The sequence below is a fragment of the Haliaeetus leucocephalus genome, unplaced genomic scaffold (assembly GCF_000737465.1).
Source record: "Haliaeetus leucocephalus isolate CR32 unplaced genomic scaffold, Haliaeetus_leucocephalus-4.0 Scaffold150, whole genome shotgun sequence".
NCBI lineage: Eukaryota > Metazoa > Chordata > Aves > Accipitriformes > Accipitridae > Haliaeetus > Haliaeetus leucocephalus.
Window position 1 is genome coordinate 1317686 of NW_010972586.1, and position 12393 is coordinate 1330078.

Genomic DNA, 12393 nt, shown 5'->3' on the forward strand with positions numbered 1-12393 from the left:
ATCTTCTACCCTTTCTTTAAAGAACATAAACACAGTATTTTCTGTAACTTTAGATGCACTGTGATGGAAACTGATATTCTGCATCATATTTCATTAGAATAATGCATATAGACAGTTTCTTCATAACAAACTGTTAAATATCTGGAGTATAACTCAGATGCAGGGAAGTGATTGCTCTACATTTTAAAAATACTGGGAGTAAGAAAGTCCCCAAAGCAAGAAAATACATGCAATAATGACGATCACCTGCAAAGTTTTAAACACCTTCTTAAACTCAAAACCCAGTCTGTATTCTTACAACCTTGTTTTGGATTGAACAGAGATTTACTTTAATATTAAGAGTACATGTTTGGAAAGAGACTCAGTATGAAATATCTCAAGCCAAAAGGTAATGTTTGAAAATGCATCTGAAAATTGGTTTGTCATAGCAGCTGTTCACAACAAATAGCAGCCATAAGATGCTCATGTTAGTTCTCAAACTAACAGTGGCTCAAAACCGATCACACAAAAAACCCCAGTATATTACTAATAACTTAATTGTACTCACCAACTGTTTGCCAATCCAGTCATATTCATAATCAAACATATAGCCTTTCCGATCAAGTAAGTCTGTGAAAAGCTTTCTTAAGTAGTCATAGTCCGGCTTTTCAAAAAAATCTAGGCTTCTTACATAATGTAGGTATGTAGCCATTTCCTCTATATAAATAAGAAATATACATAATTGCCTACTTGTTTTATTGGCACTCAAAAACCAGTACTTATTACATATTAAAGCATTCTACCTCTTCACCATAAAACCTGAGCAGTTGTTCACAGTGAATCTGTAAATTACCAGGAAGTTACTTAACAGTAATAATATCCTTCAAGATATACTGCTATATTCTAAACATATCCTACCACGTCACCCCCCATTAATTTTCCCTTTACATTACCTATCGAGATCTTCCATCCAACCTTCGAATCCTGATGCAGTGTGCCAAAAAAGTGGGGAGATAAATGCCTCTACTTCTCAATTTTTATTTTTGTTTTTTTCAATTAATTGTACAAAGACAAGCCTAAGGAAAGGTAAAGAAGGGGGTATTATGAATGTATAAGGCGGAATATGTCTCAAAGAACACCTGTTACTGGAACGTAACCTTCCTTCCTTTAAGAGAAGATCCACATGTATGTTCTAAAGCGGGCAACTCCAATTGTCCTGACAAAAAACACTTGCTGTAGGGTCTGTTGAGCTGCAACTGTAGTATGGCTATGGAAGTGCAACAGCACTGAATGTTTCAGGCATCATGTTACATAAAGGTATTGAGCAGAACTGCTACATATCCTGAACAGAAACACTGCACAGAAGTACTAAGGTTACCTGGGCTCTTGTAGAATAACTTCTGACCAGTGTCAGTTTAATATCGCTGTTTAAATACCTGATCGCTGTCAACAAACAAATGGAGATTCGTTTGGGAAGGCATTACATGGAAATTATAAGATTCTCCCAGTAGTGGAGACAACCAGGGAGATTTCTGAAAGGGCTTGGACCTGTAAAGATACAAGGAAAGAGCCTTCCTAGTCATTAAAGGGTATGACGTACAGACTGAGCACTAGCGGCCAGAAGCTTCTAGTTAAGACAAGAGTTCCAGCACAAATCTCTTGGCAAGTGAGTAGAGCATACAGAAGTCCCATTCCTGATAATGAGTTTAAGCCATGAAAAGCTTCTGACACAATAACTGTAAGGAACAAGCACCCTTAAGGACAGAAGACTACAAGAACCCAAGGGCTGAAAGGGAGGACCCATGAACACCTGAAGCACAAGCTCCAAATCCCACTGAGAAACTCCTCAGACATGTGACTACATTTGAAGTAACTCCATCAGGAATCAAGTCAAATTAGGGACATGTGGAAATACAACAGTCTGAGAAAACAGCAGATGGTGAGACAAGACAAATGTTAACAAGCTTTCACAAAAGACGAAGTCCTACAAGTCCTTCCACTCCAGCAGGTATTATAAGAAAGAACTAAAGTACTGGAAGACTGAAGAGAGCAGCAACCTAACCATACTGAAATTTTGGTTCATTCAGACTGCATCCATCCACATCTTCCTGTTACAGAAAGAAGAAAAAAAAAAAAAATCACACTGCAGTAGTTTGGAATAGAATACCGCAACAACTTCTTACAATCTGATGTGGACCAGGTGAAGCACTTGACCTGAGTCCTGCGACATTATTTCCAGGTAGACAGAGCTCTTGAAATCTAACTTGTTTAGGAAACTTTGTAGCTCATGAAAGAGTGGGAAACCACCCACTGGAAAGCCGTTACGAGAAAAGCAATGACTCCTCACTCTCATGCCAAAAAGGCTGTTCACGTGGTCCCAAAGTACAAGAGAAGGCACCTCTCTATGACCAGAAAGTCAGAGGACAAATAATGTTAAAAGTAGATGCCACCAGCACTCACTGATCCTCTGAAGAGGTACATATGTCATAAGCAGGACAACAGTATCGCTGCACACTCACCCTGACCCACACATCTCATTCCACTAAGTCTGGCGAAGCTGACATATTATGGTACAAACAAGGTCCTGTAAGAAGACCATCTTCTGACAGAGGATGGCTGAGAACTGCAGAGGCAGTGCTAAGACTGAGCTATGCTAAGTTAAACTCTTTCAAAGGTAGTGGGGTAGAAAGAGTGAGAAGTGAAGGTTTGAGACCAGCTTGATAATAAAAAGTCATGAAGTAGCATCAGGGTGGTGCTGTCACAAATGCACAACAGGACAATGGTGCTGAAACATCCTAAATTACTCGGTTCAGGCAAAAATAGAGTATTAAGCGCTATGTTTTAGGCACAAGTAGATGGAACAGTGGATAGGAAGAATTCCTTGGCACCTAAGGTCCAGCTCAGCAGATGAGCAAGAGTCGTCAGCAATACCAGCTGAGGAGATCAGTATTTGAAGAAGGTGAAGAGAAATGTCAACACATTGTGAGGGACCTCTTTAACAGTATTTTCCCAATGTAAACCAGAAACCAAAGCACGCAAGACATGTCTTTAGAGGTACGAAGGCTGGAACTCAGCCATTTAATGCAGCTTAATCTGTTACAACTGGCTGACTCCAAAAATCAAATACCACCCTTGTCATGCATTTGAAACACAAACTCCAGAGTTTAAATCCTTGTGCATATTTTATAAAAGGCTTGAAACAGCAGTAGTGTTGCACACTCAAAGACAGTACAATTCCACAGAACGGGATGAAAAAGATAAGTGTGACAAAGACCAAAGTATCTTTCACTGATACTACAGTGTTCTTGCCTCATGGAACATCAGTCAGCTAGCTCAGTCTGCAGGCTGACTAAAAAGAATTAAAATGACGGTGGATGTACTTCTCATTCCATTCTATGTCTCAAGTGACACGAAGGACAGGAAAAGGTATAAATCCCTGGATATGCAAAAAATTCCACATACAAGACTACATTTACTATGAAAATGTACATATGTACTATCAAAGAAGTTTATCTTTTGTGCCCTCCAAGGTCAAGTATCTCTTCCCTATTCCATTTTTCAGATCCAATCCTGTCAGCAAGCATGTACTTGATTAGATTTGGTGGAAACAGTCCACTAGAAATACGGAGCTACTCATGCATAATTATTTCCAGGAATTGCACCATATACATCTTAAATTAGATATTTAAAGGATTTTAGCAACTACACATAAAAATCAACATGCAAGACATGCATGCATTACTGGATGCAGATGATTTATATTCCAGAACAGGTTTTTTTCCCCCACATATAAACTTTTGTCAATTTACCAAACATATGTTCAGCCACTTGCTCCAAGTTCTGTAACAAAAGTGAATTTCACTTGATTTTACTATGTTTTTTAATACACAGAAAAAAGTGAAATGAAAAACTTATGAAAAATTGATAATAGAGTAATTTTTACCACAGGGTTGGAAAGAACTTCAAAAGGCCATCTAGTATACCACCCTGTCCCATACCAAATCACTTACAGCCTTTCTGTCTGGTTTGTTTTCACAGAACTCCAGTGAAAGAAGCTCCATAGTCTCCTTGGCAATGGTGATCCCTTCATGCTCTTCACTATATTTGAAACACGGGAGTTCAAGTCTAAACTTAACCGTTTTGGATTACATCCATTACTTTGTCCTAGCTGCTGTGGGTATAGCAAACTGATTCCTTTCACGTTTGTAGCAGCCAAAAGGTACATGAGAACTTCTTTCCCTCACAATCTTGACTAAACCAATCTTCATTCCTTCAGTCTTTGGTGATCGGTCTAGCAAATACGGCACATAAGCACTCACACTTCTTTGTAAGATACCCTTACAATGGGATACATTTTCTTGAAGTACAGTCCCCAAAATTGATCATATTGCTTCAGCTGAGGCTTTACAGAATCAAGTAGAGTAGAAATGGCAAATCATTCAGGCTATCCTGTTTATATAATCCAATTTAGTATGGGGGGGGGTGTTTGTTTGTTTTTAAAGATGTAGCACCATGACACTGTTCACTTGCATTTACTTTGTGACTGACTGACTTTGAGTCATTACCTAAGGAACTTTTCCATACCCAATAATTCTTAATTTGGATTTGATCCTATCTTCATAGACTGCCTTGAATATGTTTTATTGAACTGTACCTTATATTTTTAAGACTGTATTTGTGTCAGGATGCTTTCCTTCTAACCCCACTGTCCAGCTTACTAACTTCAAACTTACCATTTGCAAGTTTAATATACATTCTCGATTATACAAGGCACTCAAAAATACTGAGCAGATCCAGTAGAGATCGCTGTGGAATACCTGAAATGTTTCAAATGTGGCAACAACGTACTTAACTACTTCAAATTGTTTTACACTTTTCTTCCCATAGAAGATTCCTCTTAATTATACTTTTAAGATGACTTGTGAAGATATTTAAAAAGAAGGTCGAAAGCGTAAGTACTAAGATTTCATGACATAAAACATCTGCCTCCTGTCCACAAGGCCTGCTGTGGACAGGACTTCCTTTCATAAGAGGAAATCAAATCAGTTTGTCATGAGCTATTCTCAGCAAATCCACTGGTACTGTGATTACTTTGCAAGGTGTTTATTTTTATTTTGGCAAAATCGTGTCCATGTCATGGTGGTGCGTCCCCTGTCCCAAGCTGATTAGTCCAACTTTTTAAAGTGTCATATTTGCTACTCTCCAATTTTCCAATACCTCATTGATTCTCTGTGCACTTAAGGAGAAAAAGAAGTCACACCTGAAACTAATTGCAAGTTATGTTTAATATTATTTCAAGCTGTTCCTAATGCAGCTTGTTTTAAAAAGTGATAGGATATCAGATTTGAGCTGAAAAGGCTCGCAAAACTTTATGTGTGAAGACACATGTGTAGACTAGTTGATAACTGTAAGAATATGTATCAATTTTTTTTAATGTTTCCTTTAGAAGAATCTATCTTTGAGGAACACCAGCATTAGCTTACTGCTCTTTCAAAGGATAATTCTTGCATCTATTACCATAGTACATAATACACATATTTGGAAGCATTATTTTATTATTGTTTAAACCAGATATTAAACAACTATCAATGACAGTTTCGTTTTCTAACTCAATACATAACATTTTTATTAACAGTAGACATCACCTGGGAAGTTTTCACACAGCACTTCTATGGGGGTTGCTCGTTTTGTGTCTCCAATTTTCTGGTAACGTTCTTTTAATGTATCAGCCTATGACACAAAAACAAAACAAGCTTCTTAAGTTATACAGTTTGCAGACAAACTTTGAAAAAGAAAAAGATCATGGCAAGAAAAGCTGATGATCTGAAAATAGGATAAAGATACGAAAAATCACTACCTTTAAACCTTGCCACGGAAGGCCTCCTCTTAGAAAATACATAAACATGTGACCTAAAGCTTCCAAATCATCTCTTCTACTTTGCTCTGAAACAAAATTCAAATATTATTAGAACATTTAATCTGCATAGTTTTACATTATATTTAAAAGATTAGCTTCCAAATTATGGAAAAATAATTCTAAGGTATAAAGTACTTGAAATCAAAGTGATCATGAAAAGCAGATGCAGACTGTAGGTATATTCATCTCAACAGTACTTTAAACAAATTATCTTGCTCTAAGAAATTGTTCTTATTTGAAAATGTATTTTGACCCTTTACATATATAATTGCATTTTAATTCTGATTTTTTTTGATCCATTAGTTGTGAACTTGAAAAAATTTAAGAAAGCTTTAATTTAACTCATTTTTCCTCTATAAATCATGGAAAAGTTGATATGTTTCTCAGGAACCCCTTATGGAATTTCTGAGTAAGCCAAAGATGGACTGAAAGAGGCTCAAAAGTCTTATTATTTGATCAGAAAGCAGCATGGAGAGGCATGTACATACAGCCTGCTCTCAAGTCCAGCTGACTTAAAAGCTAAGTTAGAGAAGACAATGTCTGGCATTGCTACAATTTTTCATCTGTAGTAGAGCAGTGGCAGTCCTTCAAAAAGTTTACAGAAGGTTAAAGAAAAAGGAAAGTAACAAGGAAAATGCAGTGCATTCAAAGTTCACAGTTTTCAAAGTACATTCCATATTATTTTCAAATAAAATCCATTATTCTTAGGAAAGCTGAATTTAATAGAGAACAGTAAAAGTCTTTAAATGACTAGTAGAAAACAGATTTTTACATTTTCACCTGTCTTCATTCTGTACTGCTGTTGAAACAACTGTTACAGAGTGTATTATGATTTGTAGTAACAGGTAGTATCTACCTCTGACTTCCTCCCTGACAGAAGGCAGAAAACTAAAATATTAAGGTTGTTTCTACTCAGTATTTTCACAAAGACAAAAACACTATGCCTTGACAGCAAGAGAAATGGAGCAGAAAAATAAATGAAAAAATGTTTTGTTAGATTTTGAACACAGGAAAGTTAATAAAGCCAACATGGCTTCGATCGGATCAACACAAAATATTGCCACAAATACACTGCATCTGAAAAACAATTCTTAATCTTCATATAAAAAGAGCAATTTACTTATTACTCTGTTTTCTACCCCTATCTTCTCATGTGAACAGTGAGTAAACACATACTAGCAAATGAACAAGAAAAAAAACAAAAAAAAGTACGGTAATTCAGAGCATAGACTACATCTAGCCCCTTACTTCATCAGACCACACATCTGCCCGCCATGAGGCTCTTTCACAGTTATTTCTCCTTCACACGTTTCCATGTTTCCAATTGCCTTGCCAATACTCTTCTTGTTTGTGTCCACTCCTCCACTCTTATTGTCCACTGCTGCCACTTTTCTCACTGAGCGCCCTCCAGACAATCTGGTCTTATTTGAATTTCTCTGCCAACCCTGCAACATCCCATTCACTGACTGACCATATGCTATCCTGATGCCAACCACACAGGTTAAGAAGAAAGCAGGAATAAGCAGTAGAGTTCTGTGCCTGACAGGTTTCAGTACATGAAAGAAATGTTGACTCCAGTTGCCTGCAGAAATCCTGTACTCTTATGAGATAGGGTTGACACAGAGATCATGAGTACTTCAGAAGCACTGCTCATGACAAACATTTTGTGCATTGCAGTGTGTGGTTTATGTAAGAAAGATCAGTGGTAAGATAGTGCCAAAACATACACGTATGTCACAAGTGCACAACAGATGGCCCATCTATGGGCAACACTAAGGTACAGCCCACAAAAATGTACTGGAAAGTTCTATTTGGTCTTTGCTAAAGGGACAATAATTCCTCTTTTGCATTAACTTCTATAGCTTATGCTGATGAAAAATTAACCTCTTCTCCTTTCAAAAAATTAAAAAAAACTTACTGAGGCAATTGCTCCTTCACTGAGAGTCCTTTGTATGAAAGGAGAAACTTTCAATCTTTACCCTGAAATTCTTTCTAATTAAGAGGATTTTTTTTTTTTTTAATAGCTTTGGACCATTTGGAGATATTTCTGTAGGATAGAATCTGCTATGGGAAAGGATTTTTTTATTTGTTTTCATTTTGGGGGAAGAAGATTTTTATTTAGAATCCATCTGAGTTCTTCACTGATCGCTTTGGAGTAATTAAAAAATAGTAGTCAAATATCCTTTCCTATGGATGGAATTCTTCAAGATAAGCCTGAGAAACAGGAAACCCAAATATTATATTGCTATTGTTGGAAGAAGGACCTCTGAAAACTGGAAAAAAACTAGCAGTGGACCAGCTGAAACACAAAAGGATTTCAAGCATCGTCTGGAGGAAGGGCTGCTGATGTACGCTGATCCTAATGCATCACAATTTAATGAGATTGAGAGGATCTGTTGCCTAAAAGGTCATACGATCCTAAGATGACAAACACACAATAAAGCTTCAGGGCACACAGTTTTCTCTCTCTCGAGGTTACCTGAAGCTACCTAAATTAGTAAGAAACTAATACTTGATATTTAGTTCACAAGATATAAACAAATTAATCATCTCAATTCAAACAGGTTGATTTTAATAAGAACTAGAATCTCATTCAGCAGGCTATCTCCAGAAATTATCTTTTTTTAGCATACATGGTAAAGTAACCATAACACAGGTCGAAAAACAGACATTCAGTCTTCAGTAAGCATCCATTATAAACACTGCATTCCCCTCCAAAGTTTTACTGCTTGCTATAGGAATGCTGAAACAGTACAAACATACTATCCATTTAGATCAGAAAACACAGTATTAGCTACCAGGACAATTTCACAGTTTGATACACAGATTCATTACTGTAATCACAAAGTAGATGGAAAGTGACAATCCTGAACTGTCAGTCTATAAGGTTTAGCAAAAAAAACCAATTTGAAAGTTATCACCCAGAGTTTGTAGTCTTACTAAAAATGATATGATTCTGTACGATAATATAATTTGAGGCGAAAAAATAGCATCCCTTCCTGAACAAAATCATGAATCCTGAAGTTAATGATTCTGGTTCAGAAAAGTGAAGTTGTATGCCAATTTTATCATAAGTACACATTGTATGCCATACTGTTGTGTTAAGAATAATGTAGACTTTATGGAAAAAAAATACTATTTTCTGTTATACCTTTAATTAAGGAAGCAAAGATTTATTTAGCTCAGCTTGTATTAGAAGCTTTTTTTTCATATAATGATGGATTTGTAAGGTTAGTTTACACAGAAAAAAGTATTTATCTAAGGCAGCTACAATCCTGCCCCTGAGGTACAGTAATAATTCAGTAGGTACGAGAAGGAGACTAGTAAGCTTCCCATGGGAGTCCTAGGTCTGGAAAAGGAATTCATCCGCACTGCTGCCTCAGTGACAAGTAAAAGTTGCTGGGACTCCTGGAGGGTAATCAGCACAAAGCACAGCACCTAAATACAGAATATCAGAATTTCCCAGTCAGAATCTACATTCTCTGGCATCCCCCTCTCTCCCTTCCTGAAAATGAAGGGGACTGGAAAAGAAGCATGGAGTAATTTTATCCCCAAAAGAAATTTCCTTATAGAAGCAAGGGCACCAGCTACATGCTGATAAGGGCTGCAGAATATTTCTATTTCCTTCAAACAGCTATTTGAATAATGCCACATTGTTTTTCACATAGACAAAATATCTTCTATTCCATATACAAACTCCCAGCTTGGCACAAAACTACCAGAAACTCTTGACCAAATGTCTGTTTCTGGAACAAAAGGTTCTTGAAATAACTGGCTACATGAGGTTCAGTAGCTATACATCACCTTCTATATACACCTCAAAAGAGTGGGCCTTGAAAATCTTGTGCAAGTTTCAAGTAAACATATGCAAACATTTAAAGTCTTTCTATTGACTATGCACTTGTTATGACAGTTTTAAACACTATGGATCCTAAAATATACTTTTGATCAAAGGACAACATACTTTCTTATTCGTACGTACTAACGTAGAACCAGTTACAGTTCAACAAATGCATACTTGAAATCAACCTGTAAGAGAATTAAACCTGACAGACTCTCTCTTCTCTAAAAAATGTGTTTTCAGCTGAGTCAGCTGAAACTTTGGATAGTCAAGAAGCAGTAATACATGCATTAGTTTTGCTATTAGACCATTCAAGTTGCTGGTAAAATTACCTACAGATTAAAAATATTGCCCTAAAAAATTATCTTACTACCAGTATTTTCAGTGCTGAATATATCCTATATGCCACTGTCTCTGCAACCAAAGGAACAACAGAGCTTGAAGAACTTTAGTGTTCTGTACATCCCACCACACAAATGAAATAAAACACTACATTTTTAGAGGGGAATCACAGAACACACAGAAAAAAACAAACGCTGCATAAAGGAGAGGCTATGAAACTAAGAGCCCCATTTATACTGTTCAGTGTTTGTTAGACCTAAGAGATAATGACAAATAATTCTGTCACCCAAGAAATGCCTGCAAAATAATCAAGTCAAGAAAAACCACTGCTCTGAGTTTGAACTGAAGCAGGAGTTATTACATGAGGTTGTGCTCCTTTGCATGGTTTAGCAACATCACTGTAAAGATTTCAGAAATTCATTCTAAGCCTTTTCCATCTACATTTAAGAATTATCTATATATTTGAGAATCTCCTGTGAGAAGGAGACCTACTACATTGAAGTGAGACAAGCTACTGAAAAGAGTATTAGCTTTGCCACAGCTACCTTGGCCAGAGGAGGCAGTATATACCTATCCACTCTTCCTCATGGCTTTGCATCAGGCTGAGGGGTACAGAACTACCCATGATACACAAGCTGAATTTGGCAGAACTTTCATACACATTAAACAGGCTACCATTAGACAAAAATAACCTGTCCAACCAGAGATCAAAATTCTACCTAAGGAATGGAAAAGTCTCCCTTGAAAAAGGAAGTGTCATTTACTATATTCCTGTGTTAATATCAGACACGTAATCTCCTCAAAATTCAGTTATGTTCTTCAAGTTTCAAGTAATTACCAGTTTTACCTTTTGGTTTGTTTTCTTAAATGATATTGGGGGTTGGGGGTTGTCTCTTATTTAAGAAGGACTGAAAAAGCTTATTTGATTTAAATTTGGTTGTATCACCTTAAGCTGACACCAACTTGGTATACCATGCCTGAAAAATAAAGCAGATGCTTCCCTTGCTTGAGGAACTTGCATTCTAAGAGATATGTTTAGTAAGTTCAAACCCTGCTATCAAGTTTTTAAATTGTCCTCGGGGTTAAATATTCATGATACCATCAGGAAATACTAGTATTTATACTATTATTCTTTAAATGAAAAATCATTTAATCTAATCTTAAAGCTCTTTGGCTCTAGTATAGCTTAACAACAATGCAGTTTCAGTCTTTACTTCGTGAAGAATAATAAACCTAGCAAACTTGACAAGATTACAATAGTTCAGTTACTTTTTACACATCCTCTTACTACGTGAATACATACAGAATTAAGGCCAACTTCATATACAATGCATTTTTGTATGGGTAAGTGGGGTGGGAGGTCTTTCATTGTATTTAAATCACCTGGAATATGCTATTATACTGTTTTAATTAAGAGACTGCTTCTTATCAAGAATTTCAAAACCCACTGACATCAATGATGACAAGACTTGGAGTCATGACAAATTTGTCATCATTGTGGTCATAACTAGAAAATATCATAGCACTAGTAGATACTGCTGGATTGTCCTTCCATTTTCAAACACTAAAGGAATTGCTCAAATACAGCTGGATACTGTGTTTATTTCTAAAACGTGGGGGAAAGGCCAAAATGTGTTCTAGTAGGCCCGTTCTAAGATATGATTTCAATACCATTGTGGAAATAAATTTAACTGAAAAAGGAAAAGGATTCCTATTTTGATACAACTGTAAAACAATAACATATCAGTTTAAGCTCATAACCATTACCGCTAATAAATATTTTAAAAGTTAATAAATAAATCGTTTATCCATCTGACAAACTTCCAACTGTAACTACTAAACCAGTAACAACTTAATGTGGTAAGAAAGTAGCGAAAGTTTTCTGCTCTGTGTGTACTAAAGGAACATGTATTACTGGCACAGGTTGCCCACAGGAGTTGTGGAGTCTCCCTCCTTGGAGATATTCAAAAGCTGTCTGGACACAGTCCTGGACAACAGCTCTAGGTGGCCCTGCTTGAGCAAGGAGGTTGAACAAGACAACCTCCAGAGGTCCCTGCCAACCTCAACCATTCTACAATTAGCAGTCCACTACTGGAATCTTTCTTTACTTGCCAAGGGTCACCAGCCATTTCTGTAATGAGGAAAGGAACCACAGTGGCCATGATGCTATGGCAAATCGGGATGCTGATACTTAAACTGTCCACTGCTGAAATACATAACCAGTATCTTCTAATTTTGAGATGTTTTCCAAGATTCAAACCAGCAGTTGAAGATGCACAAAGTAGAATGAGGGTAATATCCTGATGGTCTAAAG

General features: G+C 36.7%; 1 protein-coding gene across 4 annotated transcripts in view; it reads right to left on the reverse strand.

The window, feature by feature from the left end:
• Positions 1 to 12393, reverse strand: part of CSNK1G3 (casein kinase 1, gamma 3) — a 61343-nt gene that overhangs the window by 16119 nt on the left and 32831 nt on the right. For all 4 annotated transcript variants that reach the window (XM_010561686.1, XM_010561685.1, XM_010561684.1 and 1 more), the window contains exons 6-8: positions 5837 to 5922; positions 5625 to 5709; positions 548 to 696 (exon numbers count right to left, since the gene is read on the reverse strand). In XM_010561686.1, the coding sequence (XP_010559988.1) occupies positions 548 to 696; positions 5625 to 5709; positions 5837 to 5922 (320 nt within the window). The remainder of the gene's footprint in view (positions 1 to 547; positions 697 to 5624; positions 5710 to 5836; positions 5923 to 12393) is intronic.